Source organism: Vidua macroura, chromosome 20 (genome assembly GCF_024509145.1).
Source record: "Vidua macroura isolate BioBank_ID:100142 chromosome 20, ASM2450914v1, whole genome shotgun sequence".
In the NCBI taxonomy this organism is placed as follows: Eukaryota; Metazoa; Chordata; class Aves; order Passeriformes; family Viduidae; genus Vidua; species Vidua macroura.
Genome location: NC_071590.1, coordinates 6431356 through 6453735, shown reverse-complemented (window position 1 = coordinate 6453735; position 22380 = coordinate 6431356). Strand labels below are relative to the sequence as shown.

The window sequence follows — 22380 nt, the reverse complement described above, 5'->3', positions numbered from 1 at the left end:
AGCAGATAACCTGTGTCCCTCCTCTCCATCTATGGCACTGCACTGGATGAAAAGTGCTGAACAGCAGGTGAGAGGAATTCACCAACCATTTCCCAGGGATTTATATAGGGAAAGACTGGATAAAAGGGCTGCTCCCAGCAGCACAACTCACGCTCAGACCAAATCTTCCTTAGCTCCTGTCTGAAGAACAAGGCTGTTCCTGCTGCTCTCTCCCTCTCCAACTGTTCCTAGTACAAGCAACAAAGGAAAGTTACTCTTCGAAAAAAAATCATAGTGATGATTGGCATTTTTAATTTAGGTTTGTTTTATTTAAGTTTAATGTTAATTCCATGCTGTGTTTCAGTAAGAACAATACAGATTCTGTATCTGTGGCTCCAGTCAGATATCCAGTAGTACAAATTAGCTTCAAGTTACACATACTGAACAAAAGAGGTTGAGCGAGCGAAGGGAGATGGGGAGAGGGGAGGGAGAAAAGAAAAAAATATTGAACACGCATGCAGGCTTATCAATGCCACCTTCAATGCTAACCTGCTTGGAGGGAAAGTAAAGAACAGGCAAGAATGAGCAGCCACGGATTGTTGAACTGTTACCAGCACCATGATTTTCAGCAACATTTCAGCAGTTTGGAAACTTCTTGTTTTTATACAGTAAAACCACTACAATAAATGTCCCAAATGCAACCTCGCAACTTCAATCTAAACACCCAATTAAGTTGAAACATTGGTATAAAATTCAGTTTAAACAGTTATAAAAAAAAGAAAGATGCCACCACATGAGCACTACCTGGCCAGGACCAATCTCTCCCTACACGGCCTTCAGGTGTCACATCCAGGTCTGATGGCAATGTCACCACAGCTGGCAGAGACAATACAGTAATGCTGAAAGAGCCTTTACGCAGTCCTGTTAGTGTCTTAAAGAACCTAAAAGCTGGCACCAGTAAAATCCACAGAAATTCACTCTTGCCTTTAAGAACTTTTAAACTGTGTAAAAAAAATAAAAATAAAGAAACCCAACAGGGCAGGAACCTAAATTCTGAGACCCAATGTAAAAGTCAGATTTGGTGGTTCTCAGAGTGACACTGAGGGTTTTTGTGGGGAAGGGGGAGGGTGGTCAGAGATGGGTTCTCTTGTTGGCCTTTGTGTCTCACTGGTTTTCATCTTCCACATCCTGCAACGCTTCTTTATTCTGTTCTTCACCTGTGGAAGTGGGAAGAAGGAAGGAAAATGTTACCATTTAAAACTGAGAGCTGCAGAACAGCTTTACAAGCACCTAGAGATTAATATTTTCATGCAATACACGCTCACTCTCCCACTCCACACTGCCAGCTCCAGAGTGAAGCGTTCCCATGGAAATGAAGGCTTGGAATCACCTGCACCCTCACACACAACTGCAGCCAGGCCATTAGAACATGTGAGGACAAACAAACTCAGCCCTCAAGACTCACACCACGCAGGTGAGCAGTCCTGCTGAGCCCAGGCAGAAACCATGGCAACAGCTGTGGATCAACATCCTTGGATCTGGAAATCCCTTCCCCAAACTCTCATCTCTTTTTCTGACCAAGCCCACTCAAGTCTCAACAGCAAAGTACTTCAGGCAATTTTATACAGTTACACTGACGGCAGGAATTCCCAAAGGTATGAAAAACACCCTACTGTGAGTCCAACCTGACAAGAAACCCTGGGTTTAAGGTTATTAAAGAAAAACATCTTGTGGAAATGAATGTCTCTGTTCAACCAGGCTGTGCCATGCAGTGGAATGGGGCTGTCCTGCAGTTTGGTTACACTCCAGCTGCCCCGGGGAGCTCCATGCAACCAACACCTTCTGCAGGGCTTTACCAAAATTCTGCTGCAACTGGGCAAGTTCCAGGTACCTCAGCTGGTGCCATCACACATGCACAAGTCACTTAATTGGTAAGGGAGGCTGAAAAAATGCTTACAATTATCTGTAACCACGTAATATGGGACTTTCTTAGGGGCAATAAACAGACACTAGTAATTAAAAACTTAATTTGCAATAAAACCCAATCAAATGAGACTGGTAACTTCCAGCAGATAACCAGAACGTTTGCTCAGAGCATGTCCAGATTCAGGATTACCACCAGTACAACAGGAAGTAGATTTTGGAAGAGGGGCCTAGGAACACGGGACATTCAGCAACAATAAAGTTTATAGATACAAGTTGGTATCAGCTCATGTAAGAGAGGAAAGCAGAGGCTTTAACCCAGATTAGAAGATCTGAGCATGCTCTAACCAACACACTTGAGCAAATACTCCTCTACCAGGCCACTGTGAAGTACTTCCCATGCCCAAATATTCTTCTATCCATCAAGGTTTGCAGCTCATTTCCCAAACATGTGAGTTACTCTGGATCCTAGTCAAGCACATCACCCCTGGGCAGGGGACAGGTGCCACAGGAGTGGCAGCAGAGACACAAGCGTTTGTCAGCAGCAGGTGACAGAGGCAGGCACTGTTAGTGACAGGAAAACTGACACTGAAAACTCCAGTGAGCCATGACAAGAGACTTACAAAGTAGAGTTTTTAGGAAATGAACAGTTGGACTTTCCTTTAGGAATCTATACAGCAGGAAAGAATGGGAGAACAGGAATCATATGGAGATGACATTACAAGTGTGGAAATAAACTCAACACTCATCTGGGCCATGGGAAAGCTACAAGGGATTGGGATGGGAGTGCAGCAGCTGGGTCATGCCTGGCTTTACATCCCTACATGGCTGAAATGGAAACAGGGAAAAGTCTAATGCCAAAGAACAAGCCCTTTCCAAGCCTCTCCCACCCCTGGAAACTGCTAATTGTGCCACTGCTGATTTATTGTTCAAAGGCTCTGCTCATTTGGGAATGTTGGACTCTGGAAGCATCAGTTGGAAATGCACTCAGAGTATTAGCGAAGTATGAGGAAACTTAACTTTGCATCTGTGTCTAAACATAATTGCTTTTCTGGATCTGAAGAATTCCACCATGATTTTAAGCAGTCCTACAGTATTTTCAATTCTGTCGTCATTATCCTTTCTGGTACCAGTAACCAGGACAACCTGAGCTACTTCAGGAAGAACAAAAACGTCTATTTTCCATGTTGTGGAGCAAGGAATTTAGATCTCTTTCTTTTTTCAAAATCTAAAGAGCCTGTAAATAATCCTGTGGAACTTCTACAGTATCCAAGATCCACGAGAGACATCTGCTATGGGCAAATCAGGAACTTTTGGAAGACACTGTTTGGAAGATACTGTACTATCCCACACTGATCCAACCTTGTTACTCCACTAAAATGGCTTCCAGACTACCAGGGTATTTGGCCCCAATAAAAAAAGTAAAGGTTGGATCTAAACTGAGGGAATTTGAAATACATTTCTCTTCTCCAATGCCTACCCCTTGGCAAGGAAGGAATTCAACAGCTGCAGTGTTTAGAGAAAAACCTACTGATCCATCCAGGGTCCATCCTGAACCAGGACACAATCCCTGAAAAGGGAGGTTCACGAGCCTTAAACACTGGGATGTGGAGTAAACCAGGAGCCAAAACCCCACACATTTACAGCATTCCCAGTCTCAGCAGCCCAAAGAGCAGAGTGAGAAGCTATGGAGTAACAACACTCCAAAACAAACCCATCACCCTACATAAAAACAGGAAATTGGGAAAAAGTTAAAAGATTCTGCATTTGCTTTCAAATGGACACACCACCAGTGAAGTAACCCCAGGAATGCCATGTGGCTAAAAGAAAAGCTTACCAAAAATATGGGACACTCATATATTTATGTGAAGTTTGGTAGTGTGGTTTCTAAGCTCTGGGCATTTGTAGGTACCCAAAATAATCTTAACAGGACTTATTTCTTCCCCTCCAAGTTAAAAGTAAAGAAGTTAGCTCTTTTCACTTGTCTTTCCAAGAGAGAAACCCTAAAATGAGTAGATTTATACTAAGCATTGAATGTGAAAGTTTAAATGTTGGGAAAGTCCGTTCAGTGTGCCAAAACCACTTCAAAAATTTGTGCTATCCTTTGCTAGTGAACAGAAGCAATCCATGTCCCACCCTCTGGTACTGCCAGGGGACATATTTGGCATTTGCTCTGGCAATAAGAATATGGAGTGACCTGGAATGAAGGGGAACTAAAGCATCTGCAGTGTTTCCTCCTGCACTGGAGGTCCACATCTGCTTGGAAAGACAGCCAGAGATGAGCATGACAAGGAGAAAGAAAGAAAAGATTAAATAAATGAAGTCACTGCTTTTACAGTCATCACAGCTGCCTCGTGGGGAAGCAGAAACAACCAAGTGTTGCTGAGTCCACACCTCTTCCTTCAAGTGAGAGCTCAAAAGACTCCAGTGTCACCCCTATCACCTGATCCAGTGTTAAGGTAGCACAGGAGGGTCATTATCAGGAGAGACAGAAGTAAACCATCAAAGCCTCTCCACTGCCAGGCTCTGTTCCCTGGGCCAGGATGAGCTTTTCCAGCAGGACTCACTTACCATCACCCTGCATGTCTGAAGTCCATAGTGTCAGGTTATCACGTAACAACTGCATGATAAGTGTAGAGTCCTTATAGCTTTCTTCACTCAGTGTATCCAGTTCTGCAATAGCATCATCGAAAGCTGCTTTTGCCAACCTGCAATGGCACAACAAATATTGCTGAACACAGTGCAGAAGCACAAATTAACACCAGTCACTTTGTGCTCCAAGATTTTTTTAATCAAGAATATTGCTTTCATTAAACATTTCTACATCTTTGATTAAGGGCTGCTAGAAACTTAGTGTAACCTGCAGTGACAGAAGATAAATGGTATTTGCTTCAATCACTGTCACTCTGTACATGCTCACAGGTGACAAAAATCAGTGCCACCACCTCTTCCAGCTTGTGCAAGACTAGTTAAATCACCTCACAGCTTGGGCAGTTTAAGGGTATGCACAGAGTTAACCTGGCAAGTTGCTGAACTGCCATTAGCTGATCAGTTCAAGATTATCACTGTTCTGCCTCCCATACACCATTACTCCCACACAAACACGTGGCTCTGGACTCCAAAGACAATGGTGATGCTGAAAATCTTCCCAGTGAACTGACATCAACCAGAGCAAACATCAGCAGGAAGAAAGCAGGAAAAGCAGTTACCTAAGGAGCAACACTTCTAGCTTGTCTGGTATTCACACAACATTCCCATATTCCCACTCTGCCAGCCTCCACCTACCTGCAGGCACGATCAGGAGAATTAAGAATTTCATAGTAGAATACAGAGAAGTTGAGCGCAAGTCCTAAGCGGATGGGATGTGTTGGTGGGAGTTCTGTCATTGCAATATCACTAGCAGCTTTGTAAGCCACCAAGCTGTTCTCTGCAGCCTCCTTCCTGTCATTTCCTGTGGCAAACTCAGCCAGATACCTATGGTAGTCCCCCTTCCTGAGAACAGAAACAGTAGGAAGTCAGTAATCCCCTTTGCCCACCAGCCATTAAATTAACAGCTGAAATTCAAGCATGTTTAGATATTCACACACCAAGCACTCTGCTGCTCAGCTACTGTCTATACAACACTGCACCAGGAGCTGAGGGAATTTTAAACCATCACTATAGGACACACCTTCTTTTCTTCTCTTTACAAGTGTTCAGCTCATGCAAAATAAAAAACCCAACCAGGGATGTGATTTCTACATCAGCAACTCAATTAGAAGTGTTGTTTCTTACATCTAAGAGCTGCACAACAGTGTATTTTAAGTTCTCGTTACAGCTACTTAACTCCTGTCTCTATTTCAGGCCTTTCCTCTCAGGAAGGTACTTACATTTTGTAATAGAAAACCTTGGACTCGCCAGTGTTAGCTGCTGGAATGAGGTGTTTGTCCAGTACATCCAGAATGTCACAACAGATTAACTTCAGTTCAGTCTCAACCTAGCAGAGAAAAATAAAAATACAACAAAAAATTAGAAGCGGGGGCAGGGTGAGCACTTAAGCCTAAAAGCTTTCAAAAGTACCCAAGTATCAAACAGGTAACATCATGAAATTCCAAAGAGAGTTAAGACAGAAGAAAAATAAATAAAATGCAGCTGCTCCACAGGTGCATTAGCAAAACAGTTCTGCACATTTAGCTGGCACACACATGAGGCAGGGACTGATGGATGAAATGTGGAACTGAACAGTGGAACTGTAAATTCCTTGGAAGACATCTTGCTAGACAGAAGTCTAGCAAGACATTAAGTTTGTCTCAGGATGTAATTCCTTACTGCAAGGCTTGCACAACTCAATTCCTTCCATTTTTGATCCCGGAAGGCTGCCCTAGAAATGGCAACAGCAAAGGGGACAATTTGGAAGTAATTAACACAAATCAGCTCAACTCCATTATAACCCAAAGTTAAATGGCACCTTCACAATAGGTTCTAGTGGGTCCTTGGAGGCAAAGTTCTAAAAATAGAGCCTTAAGACAAAAATCATGGTATCAGAACAGAATCAAGATGTGCCACACAAACAAAGGTCAGGTACAAGATGAAAACAAGCTCCAGAAGCAGGTGAAAAACACAAAGTGCAGTAACTCAGCGAAAAAGCAGAAATCATCAACACTGACAGTGAAATCTGTGGCCAAAAATACAGTATATATAGCCTTATTTAAAAACAGATACTGGATTTGAATAGTCTGAACTGAAAACAGTCACGTGAACCTTCATTTTCTCCAGTTCCAAACATAAAGCAAGGTCTATGAGGTCAGGGTTTACCACAGAGAGTTTCACACCTGCAAGCAAAGACACTGAGCACACCCAGAAAAGCTGAAACTCCTCCTGTGACATCAACATTGCCCAAACCAGACGGGCTCTGAGCCCCCCAGGTCAGTCCAGTAGGAGTGGTTGGTTTAATGCTCACAGTCACCCATCCATTGCTGCTTTTTCATGATTTCACAGGAACTTTCAAAGCTACAGCTGAAGAGAACTCTGGCTCAAGTTAATTTCATATAAAGGAGAGATTTCAAGGCAATGCATTAAAGAAACTACCAGGAACTGCAAGTCTTGGATCCCAGAGGCAGGTCCACTGAGTCCATCATCCCCTCCTATCCTCCCACCCAAGCATTTGCTTTCCTTCTTCCTTTAAGCATTTTCCTTGCCATGTAATCCTTTTATCACAACACAGCTCCCAAACTATCTGCGTTTGTAACCACAGCAGTTATACCCAAAAGGTGTTCAAATTACAGATCTAAAACAAATTATAAACTGGCACATACACACACATATTGACTTGCACAAAGTAACAGATTTGCAAAAGTTCCTTTAGATAAATTAACTGTCAGCAAATTTCATGTACAAATGTCAGAATACCCTGACATTCACAGGAAGAATAAGATGCTGTACTTAATTATGTGACAAATGCTTAAGAAAGGTGCTGAAATATGGTCACTTGAGAAGAATCTACTTCATATATTCTTGGGCTACAAAAGCTATAAAACCTTTGGGCAGCAGTCAGTTCCTGCAAACTTCTTTCCTCTTGATCCTCTTTTTCAATGACTTCTTTTGCAGAGAGATCTTCAGCAAAACTGCAAAGAATTAAATCAGTTTCTAATCCTCTTTAGTTAAATAACCATACATGTACAAACTTCTATTTCATCTCAGACAGACCTTTTCCAGCTTTGCTTAAAGGATCAGTCACAGTTATCAGAGATCAGCTGCTGCCCAGGGCAATGGAAATGTCCTGAGCAAGCTTAGTTTAAAAAGATTTCACATAAATCAAGGTGATTAAGAATAAAACAAATAAACAAAAAACCCCACAACAAAACTAAAAGCTCTTGTACAAAAAGGATCTGTTCCAAACAGTGGCTCAGTGAGCACTCTCTTAGAGGGGGGATGGAGGAGAACCTGGCAGCTGCCCCAAAATACAGCCCAGGTTGGAAGTCAGAGCACTGGAAACACACATTCCATGTGCCACATCTCCAGAGCAGGAAGGGGAAGGTCAATACCTGTGAGGTGGGAATGGAGCTGGTTTAGCTGCAAGGGAGGGAACTGCACTGTGTGCAGCCACGCCCCACTGCAGCCTCTCAAGGATGAGGAGCACAAGCCTCAGTGTGCTCTCATCAGAGATGCAGCCAGATGAGAAATTATGGGCTTTTGTGTATCCAAATGGCCACAAGAGCCAGGAGAGCAGCCTGACTACAAAGGAAGCACCTAAGTGGCATTTTCCCTCATGGCTGTGGATGTGTTTGGCTCCATTCAGCTGAAGTAGCTTGGGAAGAGGCACAGTCTGGTGTCTTTCATCTCTCACTACTGCCCAGCGCACACCTGAGACAAGGCCAGCCCAGCCCTGCCCTCCCAACACCACCATCCCTCGAGTTCTGCCCCAAGTCACGCTGGCCACCAGCTCAAACATCTCCCAACGTGAGCCATGAGCTGAATTACAGTAAATACTGACATACACCAAACCCAACAAAGAATTGCTTTCACAAAAACCACTACAGAAACTTTCAATTCCTACTGGAGCAGTACTCTACAGCTGAGCAATATCACAGCTGCTCCTGGTAGATGAGAGATGTGTCATTTAGAGATGCTGGTTCTCTCCAACTCCCCAGTGCTTTAAACTTGGCCTTGTTGGCTCACAGACATGGTTTTAGGGGTTTGGGGGAAGGTTTGGTTGGTTGGGTTTTTTTCCCCCTTCTTCAGAACCATTCAAGTCTGAAAAAGCTTTTCCCAACAATGACCTTACTCTGGAAAATGCTACAATAGGCAGAATTTGTTGACAAGGGAATCACAGTGAGAATTCTGCTGGAAGCTGTTTCTTCAGGGAAGCACTGAGCACAACAGGGCAGGAGTGCTACTGTTCAGCAGTGACAGTGAGCAGCAGCATCCAAACCTGTGTCATGCTCCTCAGGCCCTTCCTGCTCCCAGGCCATCCTGCCAAACTCATTCACACACTCAGAGCAGATGCCAACCCATATTAAGTCTCCCAGCAGCTACTAACAGGCTTTCAGCTAGAGATGATGCTCAGGAACCTCTTGCAGAACTCCCTGTGGAGCTGTGCAGACACAGCCACCCTTCCTCCAGTGTGGAACCAGTGACAGAGTTCAGTGCACTGCTCCTCCCCGTGAGAGCTGCTCCCTCTGAGGATTTCACAGCTCAATACCCTGCTAGCATGACACTGACTTCCTGTGGCCTCTCCATCTCTTCAGACACCTCAAGTACAACAAGTACTACAAACTTGTACTTCTTGCACCCCAGTCCATCCAGAATGGCACATATCCTTTACAAAAAGAGATGCAGAATAAAGGCTATTTCTAGAGTCCTTTCAAAACCAGGAGAAAAGTCTTTTCATCATTAAAGGATCTTTGGCAGAAGATGATAAACACCCACAAAACCCTGTGCAAAAGAATCTGGAAACACACAATGTAAAACCAATTTAATCACTGGATAGCTGTTGTCTTGTTTTCTATGTTCTTTTAGGAGATTGTAGACACCCATCAAGAAAAGGTTATTTGGGACTGTATGTAACTGGCAGTCTCTCATCCCATCAGCATGCCAGCATAAAATTAGAAACCCACAACTTCAACAATTCCATGGAGCAACAGAAACCCTGTGAGTCAACAGAAAGTAGTCCAGAGCCATTCCTGGGAGAAGATTTCCAAGCCAAGATCATTTCCATTGCTGGTATATGAATCAGTGCCAGGTGATATAACAGACTCCACTGTTTCTCTGGAAGTGAAGATGTGAACCATGTGGAGGCACTTGTCCTCAGATAATGGAGATGAAGTCTCTGCAGAAATGTGTGGGATTTAAATAGTATGGGAGCATGCCCGCTCCATGCTAAACCATCATTTAGGGCAGGGGAAACAACAGCTCACTAAGAGCTGGAGGTTTCATTAGCCCTTACCAATGGAAGTCAGAGCTTGCTGCAAGTTCTCCATTTTAGGTAAAGCTGCACACACTGACTAAGTCAGCATGAAGTTATGTGGATCAATTTTTCCCTCTCTCTCCAGAGAGAAAACAGCAAGGCCCTGGAGGTTGCTACACACAAGTTTCACAGCTGGATGACCAGGACATCCCCAGGAACAGGAGTGACAGAAGACAAGGAGTCAAGAAGAGCACTGAAGAACCTTCCCCATGGACATTTCAAGTGTTAATGTTTTGAATTGTCTAGGACAGAGAACTGGAATCACAGAAAGTGTCACTGTATGATCCAAAGCAACTTTTATAGGAAGTGGAAGTTTAACAGAAAAAACCTCCTCTGACAAGGTTAATTAAAAAAAGAAGTTGATTGGGGTGAGTGAGGTTGAAGGGGAAGGAACGAGGCTTCCTGAGCAGGTGGAGCCTCACACCTGAGTAAGCAGGGAAGTGCCAGTGCAGCTCAAATGCTTGGCACAGCTGCTGATGCACTGAGGGAAAAGCCCTCCCTCTCCTGAGCCTGCTGCCCTTCTGAGTGTTTACACAGCAACACCACAGCTCTCCCCTTCACCAAGAGATTTATTCTCTAGATAAGGAACAAGCTCCAGCCTTCCAAGGCTGCCACCCTATTCCAGGTCAGCACAGTCCAGGCAATCTGGACCAACAGGACAGTTTATGGCAAGGGGACCAGAACTAAGTGACATTTTGCTCTAAGACCAACTCCATCTTACCATTTGCCGATATTCCCGAATCATTTTTAATTTGTCTTCTCCACCTTTGTTTTCTTCTTTCTGTTCAATGCTGCTGATTATTCTCCAGGAAGCTCTCCTGGCTCCAATCACATTTTTATATGCAACAGAAAGCAGGTTTCTTTCTTCCACTGTCAACTCCACGTCCATTCCAGCCACCTTCTTCATTGATTCGACCATTTCTAGGAGGAAAAGGTCAGGCAATTATTCTCACACCTGAAGCATCTTTCAAATCATTCAGTACAAGCTGTACATTAATGAGAACTCAGGAAATTAATTAGACTCCCTCCTTCTTTAATCCAGCTACTCCTCACTTTTACCCTGGAGTGTTCCAAACAAATCAATCAGCACATACACAAAGGAAGTATCTGATATTCATCTGGTATTTTACAAGGGTTCCAAAAATTAATAACAGTTATCAGCGCAATCCTACAGGAGTGTGTGTTCTCCAGAGTGCTTTGGAGAAAGCAGAGAACAGGGAGAAAAGATGAGCAAATGTGATCTGGCTCTTGGCACAATCAGGATAAATCTGAGCAATTACGGGATGCTCCACTGGAATTGTCAACTGGAATACAGTGTAATGTGGTAATTCACAAAAATATAAAATCCAGATTTGAATACATGTAGAGATGTATGAGTACTGTCACTAGGAAAGTGAGTCAAAGCTGCAAGATGAACCTCCAAAAGAAAAATTTGGTGGTTGGAGTGGTAACAAAGAAGTCATCCTGAGTGTACCCACAGCAAGGTATGTACCCATGCCAAGCAGCCATTTACACTGAAAAGTAGCACATAAAATATGAATATATATTTGTATTTAAACCTGTTGAAAAGTATTTCTAAACCTGAGGTTAAAACAATCAATACCAAAACGAAAAACAGCTTTCCTACACTCCAATGGAAGGAAAGACTGCATCACTTAAGGTTATGACCCTTGCATTACCTAACCACACTGGGATTGTTCAAGACACATCAGAAGAACAGTGTTAAATATACAAATGAAGCTTAACTATCATTTTTTGCCCTCAGATGTCAAAATCACAACCTTAACAGGCATAAGCTACTGCAGCAATGGAGACTGTAGGCTCCCTGGCAGGAACAGTGTTATCAGTCTCCAACAGGTCTCCACATGTGGAGGAGAAAATTTTATGGTGGCTCTATTTTTATCAGCAGATTTTGCTTCTCCAAATCACAGAATGTATCAAAAAAATCCACCAAGTATTTGATAAAACTTGTTGAAAACACCACGCTGCAATTACAAAATGGTGAGCTGCTTTTGCTGAAGAATCTGAGAGCTGCCCTAGAACATTCCATGTTCAAACAATTAATATTAACATAAATATGATTAAGTAATTGATGCCAGCTAAATTACAAGCAATATAATATAGCTACAATTTGCTACTTAAATAAAGCAAGTACTGTGATTCATTTCCTGAAGGATGACCCTACCATCCCATTCATACAAAGAATCTACTTAAAAGCTGTGAATTTTTAAAATTATGCAAATTAAGCCATCTCATATTTTGAAGTTTATTGAACAACAGAGCTATGCTCAAGATTAAGATGCCTGACAGTTCTTGTGGACAAAAATGACAATCAGGAATTGAGACTTGCAGTCTCCATGACCTGGTTATCTTTGTCAAGGTCCAGCAAAAAATGCAGGTCTTGTTTTTAAGCCTAATATTTACTGCCTTCAGAGAAGCAACTCACAGGTTACGGAAGATGCTGCCTTTTTTTTTAAAGGGTTTCTATTATTGTGTTTTATCCACTGGGATGAAATACACAGCACTTCAGTCATACTCCTGAGTGTACACAACACTTCTATAAAAAACTTGCCTCTTAATGAAGACAACAGAAATTTATTCACACATAACACATGTGTTATCTCACATAACAATGACATACATGGAATAATTAGCCCAGAAGTGTGGAGGTTGAGGAACATGTACAGCAGCAGCTTCCAAGATCTTCTGCCCTGTATCAGGAAATTGCAACAAGTGGGGCAAAAAGGGCGTGTTTTATCAAGTGTTCTACAGGTTTCCTTTACCACCTCTTCCTTAGCAGCACATTTGCCTAGTGTGAAAATTTAAAATAAAAAACTATACACAAGACTTGCTGTTCCCTGTAAATGAGTAGCTGTTTTCAGTGCACATTCAAACACATCATTACCAGTGTAATCAATTGCTTGGCTTCTGCAGGATATTATCTATTACCAGTCTGAAGATCTACAAGGCCTTGAAACAGAGGTTAAACCCAATTTAGCTGAGCAATAGCTGGTACAAAGCCAAACCCAAAACCCTGCCCTACAAGGAGCTCCTGTGTCAGTGTTTCAGTCCTGTGGCATCTCTTCAGTCTGTTGGCAAAGGAGGTCATTAACCACCCCCCTGCAGAGCCACAACCACGGAAACAAGGGAGCGAAAGGGAAACGGGCACCTGCTCACAACCAGTCCTTATCACTAAACAGCCCTTATCACCCCAACATTTTTATGACTGAGTTGTTAGGAAGTTAAATAGACTCCCTGACAAGTGACAGCCACAGGGAACAGGATGCTGGGGGATGGGGGAGCATCTCAGGTTCCTCCATTTGTTCTCAGCTTTAGCACCCCTCGCTGTACACAACCTCCCAACACTGACAACAGGAACTGAAAGGTCTCCTCTACAAAATCTTCATCCTGTCACTAGGTAACCACACAACCAGAGATTAGAATCCCACCCATAAACAACTGTCCCACCCAAAGAGAAAACATTTATCAGTCTTAATCAATCTACCCACAAAGCTGTGGGATAAAAAGGTTTCTAGTTTAGTAAAGAGCCCAATTTTACTTACAAATACAAAAGCCTGGGCTGATATTTCAACAAGACAAAAATATTATGTACATACCTGCGTCTTCCATGGCAAAGCCATAATCCAGCCCTGAAAATTTAAGCCTGATGAAAAATCTTAAGAACACAGGCAGTACAAAAGCAAGGGGACAACCTATCTGTGTCCCCTCCAGCAGAAAACAAAAATAAAGCCACCTACACCAGCCAAAAGAGCAAATTATTTTTCATTTTAAGAGCAGTTTTATCTATCTGGAAGTTTCCATAAGGAGGTAGAAAGCTCAGTCAGAGACCATTCAAGACAAAATACAAGTCTGAGATTACATTTCATTAAGAAGGATTACTGCAGGAATGACAACTCATTGCATACAAAATCCAGAGATGCTTACACTGCATTATGGAAAAAATAATGTTATGCAAATTCAGCGACAGAGACTGTATTTAAGTGGTTAAGTTCCAGCCTCTCAGGTGATTGTGGTTGTCATTTATTATGCTACTGTCAGATCATGCCACCATCGGAGTAGGAAATCCCAAAAATGTAAATTGTGGAAGGAGAGGGGAATATTCTGGAGAATGACAAGCTCGCCCTAGATTTAGATTCTTCCCCAAGCACCTGCTGTTGGTTAAGAAAACTGTCTGATCAGGTTTATATATTCTTATGGAAAAGCTGAGACTCCAAACAACTGCCTAAGATAGTACAAAACTGTCACGATGGCCAGGCCATTTTTTAGGTTCCTATATTCTACAACTATGATTAAAATATTGGCTCCCCATTGCAAACCCTGCTGAGTCACCTCCAGCCACCAGGAGGGACACACAGGCAAAGCCTGGAAAGCACAAAGGGCTGGGACAGAGGTGGCCACCTACAAAAGGTTTGTGGAACAGCAAGGTGCAAGGCTTGGGATTTAAAGTGAAAGACAAAGAATAAGCCTTACTCTAAGCTAAGAAGTCATGGGGAAGTTTACAAGGGTTGAGAAGCATCCTTAGGGGCCAAGCCACAGAACAAAGGGCACAGCTGACTCCCTCTTGACCAGAGATGAATGCGAATCTGGAGAACTGTTGCTTCTTAAACTCATCAAAAAAAAAAAAAAACAAACCCCAAAAACAAACAAACAAACAAACAAAAAAAAAAACAAACAAACAAAAAAAAAACACCAAAAAAAAAAAAAAAAAAAAAAAAAAAAAAAACCAAAAAAAAAAAACACAGGGGAACTACAATATCCCCAGGTAAGGAAATGGGTGAAGTACAACAAATTTAGTGGGAAGACTAAAAACCTTCCCAATACAGGATACAAAACAACAAACAGCAGACCCTACCAAGAGAATAGCCAGTACCTGGCAGTTCTATCAAAATCTGTGCTTGTAACAGAAACCATCTGGCCTAAGCATAGGCTGATGCACTAAAGAAAACTTGGTAAGGGAAATTTACAGTGTTTGTAACCTCTAGCTCAGTGCTTGAGTCTCACTAACCAGGATGCTACAGGCTCAGTTTTTTTGTTCACAGCCAGGCTTGTGACTTTAAACAATACACAGGATCTACTTCAACCTCACTGCTGGAGTAACTCCCCCTTGCCTCCACACATATCCATAAACTGTAAGAATTTCAGTATTACCACAGGAAAAAAACAAGAGCTAGAAAATCTCTTAGTTGGGGGCCTCCCTTCCAAAAGAGGAACTACTTAAAGACAGAAAGCTTCTTAAAATAAGAACAGAAAATGAACTTGTTGAGCAAAGGTGCAATTGAGATGATGTAATAGTCATCATACTGAAATCAACATGAACCTTAAGAGAACCCAAAAAGTAGAATTCTTATATATTATGTAATGAAGAGCAGCAGAAGCACTATCTTAATTCTTCATTTATTAGCAGCAGAACATCAGCAAACGGAAGTTGTGTTTTAAGATTAATCTTTTCTACTGCCCTTATCTAAGGGCAATAAAGCAAACCAGGATATTCGAGCTTCTAAGCTGTTGCCCAGTACCTACTTCAGCATTTCAGGAGCTAAAAGCTGCAAGTGAGCATCCTGTGAGCTGTGAGAGGTGGAAGACACAGCAGAAAAAAGAAGTCTTCCCTTGTGTCCACCACAGATGATCACACACCACAAACAGTAGACTCAGTACAAGTGTTAGCCTTGTACTTGTTCATTCTTGCAACGAACAAAAGACGACCAGAAACAAGTCACAGGAACTTGAAGTATCTGACCCTAAACCCTCTCAGTCAGGGCTTTAATAGCAGCCAACACAAAGTGGTTTACACTGTTCATTTGAGAAGGGTTCCAGCAGACACTCAAGGGGACCTACAACACCATGAACCTAATACTCACTAGAGGTCAAGTTAATGGGAATTATATTAAAAAAACCCTGAAATAAGCGGGTATATGCATAAACATTATGGCCTTAATGATGTAGAGCATGGCCTTCCATTATGCCTCACAAATCTACTGGAATGCTTTGAACAAGTGAAGCACTTGGACAAGGAAGACATAATTGGAATAGTCTACCTGGATTTCCCAAAGGCATTTGATAAGGTAGGTCCCTCACCCAAGGTTCTTTAAGGAACTCAACTGCCATGGGATAGGAAGGAAAGTCCTCACATGGATAAACACTTGGCTGAAAGACAGGAAATAGGGTATGAATATGAGACTCAAGTGTTGAGAACAGAGAAAGCCCACCAGTGGAATCACAAGGGGTATGTGCTGGGAAGCAAGCTAACATTTCTGAGTGAGCCACAGAAACAGAAGCAATTAAGTACTAACTTAGTAGCAGCAAACTCCTAGGAACAAACATGGGAAGAACTGAAAAAATAGGAGCCAGTGTGTTTTCTTCAGTAAGAGATGAATGTGCAGATTAATGCCACAGACTGCATTTCCTACAGCTACAGACCTCTACCTAGTATCAGTGGGCACCACCCTACTCACTACACTGATGAGCTCCAAATTCAACCAAGTGGAAGTTGAGCTTCTCTTTCCAAACATTAGGAACTCCTCTAAACACACCATCACACTGCCTGCATAAGGTTTTTCTGTTCTCTCAGGGAATCCTGTGTTTGGCATCAGAGATGGCTGAACCCATCCCTATTGATTCCCTCCTGCCAGCTCAACACCCCTCTGACCTCTCAACTGGCTCATTCAGGTCACCAGCTCAGACAACTACTCACAGGGAAAAATAATTAATCCTGCTTCTAATTTAAAGAACTGAACTGGTCAGACCACAATTCAAGCACAAATTAGAAGCATTCCTTATCACAATGTAAGGAATTTTTACACAACTGAGCATAAAAGAACCTAACAGGTGGATTCCCAGTTAAGACAACCAACAGGCAGAGGAGAAAAAAAAAAACTCAAACAATATCCAACATGCACAGTGGCTCGATGATGATTTTGTGGACAAAGCAGAGGGTTATACTGCTACTCCCTGTGTAAGGTTTGTAACAACTGGTGCAGTCAAAACCCTTCCAAACCTGACAGCATGACTCTGCAATAAACAGTCCTGTACCTTTACACACTTGGAGAAACACAGGTTAGGGCCAAGTTATCCTAGCAACAGTGGGATTTTCTGCATGATCAATTGTATGGTCTACCACAAGTCCTTCTTGCAACAAAAATATTTTTAAATCATTCCTCTAATCTCTTCAAGTTGTGGACATTTACATTTCTGAATCAAGAGGATTTCCCCACTATTTCTAACAAACATTTCAGTCTGAAAGCAAATATCTTGAGCCTGGGCCTAATCGTAAATCTCTTCCCTTGACTGAGATCTGCTACTGAGCAATCCTCTAATACTGGAAACCAGTTCAGCTTCTGGGCTCCTTGCAGAGGACCTCACCATCCAATTGCAGAATTCTCTTTCCTTTGTCTGCTCCTGGTACCTCAGGAAATTCAAGAAGGCCATTACAGACAAAGGCTCTCTCTCACACAACTCCTCATAATTACAAGTCAATTTATGTCCCAGTATGTACAACTCCCACTTAAAAAAATGTACAGTCTTACTCCTTTAGCACTGTCTGCCTTTGAGCTCAGTCAGCAGTCACACCCCACATCACCACACCAGTAAGACCTTTAACAGGGTAAGTGGTAACCATTAATAGGGAGAGGAACCCAAAAAACTGAAATGTGCTTGACATCTGCTTAAAAGAGACCAATCCTCTTCAAACCAAAATTAATATGCAACTTGAATTCTAATTCATGACTTATTGATTCCTCATTAGGCTCTAACCTGAAGACCTGTTACTAAGAGACAGATCTTCCTAAAAAGGCTTCAAATCTTGAACTGAACCCACTGCTGTACACGTTCCTACCTTCGTGATAAAGACACACTTCCCTGACAGACAATTTCTAAAGACAAAGGAGGCAGCTGTTAACCTGCTGTGCTGGGAGGCAGGAGACCTGTCCTGGGTGGGCTGGGTGTTTTCCTTACCTGTACCTTGACCTATTCTCTGGTTTTGAGGGGGGGAAACCCCACCTATTTCACCTCACTCAAGTAATGCACTTCAAGACTTGTAGGACAAAGCAGCTGTTGGAAGTATCTGCTCACAGACTGCCTTGAGCCACAGCATGTTTCTCACCTGTAACAAAGATGTTCCCAGCTTCCACAAAGAGGAATTGGTTTCAATATTCAGCAGCAGTCTACAGGAATTCTCTACATCCTCTTGATATAAAGAGTTCCACAATATCACTTACTCCAATTGTTTTCCAAAAAAGGAGTCCATTTAGTTATATATTATTCTACCAATAAGGAATAGCAGTGAGTGAGATTTCTCACCAAGCTTCCTGTACTGCCAGTAAGCTTCCTGGCATTTTGTGATTTGCCATAACATGCCTAAGCAGATCTGTGAACATAGTCAGACACCCAAATCTCTTAATATATCTCTGGAGATCGGGGTTTAAGTGCTACTTACACTGCAAAAGTACCTAGAAAGTTGTCCTTTTAATCTGGGCCACCATCCTGAGGACAGTCCAGCCACAAGACTAGATTCCCAACCGTTCACAAATGCAGCTCCCAAGACTTCAGAAATTCCCTAAGTGGGTCAGGTAAGTAACACCAAAGAAGCCACAGTTGGATGCCCACCATAAGTGCTGCTATAAATGCCATGAGCCATACATAAATAGCAACCCACCACTCTTCCAGTCTCCAGGAGAAAGATGGGACAGAAGTTTACACTTATCCTAATGTTAAACACAAAAAAAATTGTCAAACTCATATTTGAATTACCCAAGGGACTTGTATTCCAATGGATCTGCAGCCAGTACTTACCATCACCCCATTTTATATGTGCCTTTTATATTATATATATGCCTTTTATATATTTATATGTGCCATTTATATGTGGCCTTAATAATAACTGTGTACCTCAAAGATCAAACTGAGGAGCAAAATTAGGATTAGCTTACTCTTTCCTCATATTGCTTCTCAAATCACTTTGTTCACAGAATTATTCAGCAGTCTCAGCTATGATCTTGGCAGAACTGCATTATTTCACATTAACAAGAACAAATTATGCCAATCATTTTTAATTGTTTCAGCTGAACAGGAACAGAGAATTAAATGATAAAACAGTATCTACAGTACATTTTCTTCCAGGCCATGGACACGAGGGAAGTGAAGATGCATTTAGAACAGCTGGCAGAATTAGAGGGTACATCTTAAATTATGTTGACCCAACCTGATTTTTAAAACCTCTGGAAGTCCAAAACCCACAGCATTGATTTAAACAAGACAACTTCAAGTTGTAACAAGTCTCATGCCCATTCAGAAGCAATACAGCACAGCAAGTCTTCTACATTTTGCTCTGGGCAGCTTGTTTAGCAACATTCATGGTACTGGGAGAACCAAAAGTCCACCCAGGGAAATGCTGCACCAAGGTAATAATCCTTCCCAATCAATTTTTATCAGTTGACAGGAAGTTTGCATTGCCTATCTGTGCCATGGGGTAGAGCCCTATTACCTTCTAACAAAATTATTTACTGCTGACTTCAGAAAACCCCAGAGAGACAGTCATGCCTCAAGAGCTCCCAAGGATGATGATTCCTCCAGGATGTTTGGTTTCCACTCAAACCAAAGCCAACACTTTCAGTGGCACTGACTCATCCATACCAGGTGGAGAACCCTTCCCTCCTCAGCAGAAGTTGCACACTTACTGTGGAATATGGATGTGTCCCTCTGCCCAAGGTAATTATGGTACCCCAATACCTGGTTTCTGGGGGGCATTTTCTTTCTCCAAGTCTTTCAGTTATTGCAGAGACTGCCTGACTGCTTTCCTTTAGTGGTACTATGAATTCTAAACTGTTTTCCCATCAGAACTCTAAATGAATGGAATTCTATTTAGGCCTTCTTTTTGTTTTAGTTTCTCTTTTTCCTCTCCAAAACGTGTATTTTTCAGATTTTCTGCAATGGTGCCATCAGATGTTTTTTGCCATCAGATGTTTTTTAAGCACAACTCAGTAAAAATGTGTCATTTGGTGAGAACTTGGTCATGTTATCTATAGAAATTTTTGAACAGAAAACATATTTGGACTGTCTTCTTACCTCTCTAAATGAGGTGTTACTTCATTCACACATTCTACATACATATATTTATTTCACTTCAAATGAGTAATCACAGCTCTCAGGGCAAAGTAACAGTCTCAGAAGAGTCGAGAAAATTAAAGGCCCTTTCTATTATATGCAGGGGAACCATGTTTAAAAGGAGCAGTTGCAAGACAGACATTTTTGGGGCAAGAGACACCACCCAGGGTTGCCAGTTCCTCCCCTCTACCACTTTTCCCCCAGATATTAAATCATCACGGATATTAAACGATCAGGGACAGCACACAAACTTAAACGGGGAAACAGGATGAAAAGAAAACGCTGGGAAAGTAAAACTACCTGTAATAATTTCTACCACATAATGAAAGCATATGCGTTTTCTTTAGGCAGTGAATCATGTACTCGCTCCCTGCAGGGTGAGAACTCGCTCTCTCTGGGTTTGCCAGGGGCAGCAGGATCTCCAGCCGGGGGTAGAGGCAGAGAAAGAAGCGCAGCCCCGTCCCCGGGGACCCCCACGAGCACGGCCGGCGAGGGGCCGAGGGCCGGGCCCCCCCTGCGGAGCGCTCGGCATGGGCGTTGTCTGCGGCGAGCCGCCCTCGCCCCGCACCGCCCGGCCGGGGGAGCGCGGGGCCGGGGCCGGCCGGACCTCGCGGCGCCGTGAGGGGCAGCGGGGTCTCTTTGCGGGGCCCCCCCGAGGCGGGGGCGGCTCCCCTGCCCCCCCCTCCAGGACTCGCCCTTCGCGGCCGCCATTTTATTCCCGGCTCCTGCCGCCACCGCCCCCCGCCCCGGGCCCCGCCCCGGCCCGAGACACCCCCTCGCCCGGGCCCCCCATCCCCGCTTCCAGCGGCCCCTCAGGGCGCTCCCCGTCGCCATTTTGTGTGCGCCCCCTCCTCCGCCCCTGCCCCCCTCCCCCGCCCAGCCGCCATTTTGTGGCCGCTCCCTCCCTCCCTCCCTCTCCCCTCGGCCGTGCACGGCCTCCCGAGCCCGCGCGCTCACCATCGTAGCGCTCAGCCTGCTCAGCCAACTTGGCCTGATAGACGAGGTCCTCCCGATCGTCCATGTCCTACGGGCGGGGCGGCGGCGGGGACTGCGCGGGGCGGATGGCAGCCGATGGGTCCGGGGGGCTCTGCAGCTACCAGCTCGCTGCTCTCCGGGCAAATATGGCGGCAGCGCCTCCTCCCGCTGCATCCGGGCACTCCCGCGGGCGCGCGCATGCGCCCCGCCGCCTCCCATGGCAACGGCGGCTCCCTGGCAACGGGCGGGGGGCGGGGTGAGGCGGCGTGAGGGGTGTGAGGAGGGTGAGGAATAAAGGGGGGTGAGGCGGCGTGAGGAATAAAGGGGGTGAGGCGGTGTGAGGAGGGTGAGGAATAAAGGGAGCGAGGCGGCGTGAGGAATAAAGGGGGTGAGGCGGTGTGAGGGGTGTGAGGAATAAAAGGGGTGAGGCGGTGTGAGGGGTGTGAGGAATAAAAGGGGTGAGGCGGTGTGAAGGATAAAGCGGGATGAGGCGGAATGAGGGGGTGAGGCGGGATGAGGGATAAAGCAGAATGGGGCGGGACGAGGGATGAGGCGGTGTGAGGGGTGAGGCAGGGTGGATGAAGCGGTGTGAGGGATGAGGCGGCCCGGCAATGGCGGGGAAGGATCCGCCGTTCCCCCGCCCGGCTCTGGCGGGGCCGTGACCGGGCCGTGGCTGTGGGCGAGCGGCGGGCAGCGGGCCCGGCCGCCGGTGGCGTTTCCCTCAGTGCGGCTCCATCTCTCCGCGTTTGCGCTGCCCTCAGACGCTGACAGCGCTGTTTGAGTTACCCTCTCTCGGTATTTGGGTACAAATCACCGCGTGTGCCGCACATGGAAGGGTGGATCTGTGACCTAAAGGCAGACGGTCACTACAGGTTTCTGCAGCCTCTCCAGGGTGTTTGCTCTAAGTATCACCTCCAGTGCGTAGCACGTGGTAATTTTACAGTTTCAAGAGAATAGGAAATCTAGAAAGTAAAATGGAATGTTTCACAAGTTCCTCACACAGTACTTCTGAAAAACAAAAGGAGCATTCACTTAAATAACTGAGATAATGCCTCGACTTCTGAAATCAGAATGGTTTTAGAAAAAGAAAAGGGATTATGCATGGCTGGCATGAACTTGATCTTCAAAGATCCCCATCCCTGGAAGCGTTCAAGGCCAGGTTGGACAGGGCTTGAAGCAGCCTGGTCTCGTGGACAGTGTCCCTGCCCACGGCAGAGGAATTGGGATGAGATGAGCTTTAAGGTCCCTTCCAACCCAAACCATTCCACGATTCTGTGATTTGCTCAGGGTAGCTGTGAATGAAGTCTTGTCTCTTTTCCCAGTGTCTCCTTGGAAGTGCAGGCTACGGATGCTCTCCCATCACTTCACTGCTGGGAGAAGTGCACAGAGACCTTTGCAGGTTTTGACAGCAGAGACAGAGCTGGCCCTGGCACCTCCTG

The 22380-nt window shown here is 44.2% G+C and overlaps 1 protein-coding gene across 1 annotated transcript; it reads right to left on the bottom strand.

Annotated features, from left to right (window-relative positions):
- Positions 1 to 280: 280 nt before the first annotated feature.
- Positions 281 to 21121, bottom strand: YWHAE (tyrosine 3-monooxygenase/tryptophan 5-monooxygenase activation protein epsilon). The gene is made up of 6 exons (XM_053995464.1): positions 20924 to 21121; positions 10569 to 10768; positions 5772 to 5878; positions 5188 to 5394; positions 4474 to 4610; positions 281 to 1196 (listed from the first exon to the last, which is right to left on the bottom strand). The coding sequence occupies exons 1-6, from the start codon at positions 20985 to 20987 to the stop codon at positions 1144 to 1146; spliced, it is 768 nt and encodes a 255-aa protein (XP_053851439.1). The 5' UTR covers positions 20988 to 21121; the 3' UTR covers positions 281 to 1143.
- Positions 21122 to 22380: the final 1259 nt, after the last annotated feature.

What these genes read in the sequence shown, in the direction of transcription:
- YWHAE (XM_053995464.1), bottom strand. Translation starts at nt 20,987, where the DNA reads ATGGACGATCGGGAGGACCTCGTCTATCAGGCCAAGTTGGCTGAGCAG. An exon ending in TCTCCTGATCGTGCCTGCAG is followed by an intron (nt 4,611 to 5,187) that starts GTAGGTGGAGGC and finishes GTGCCATTGCAG; the next exon opens with GTTGGCAAAAGCAGCTTTCG. An exon ending in TTCAGACATGCAGGGTGATG is followed by an intron (nt 1,197 to 4,473) that starts GTAAGTGAGTCC and finishes CCACTTCCACAG; the next exon opens with GTGAAGAACAGAATAAAGAA.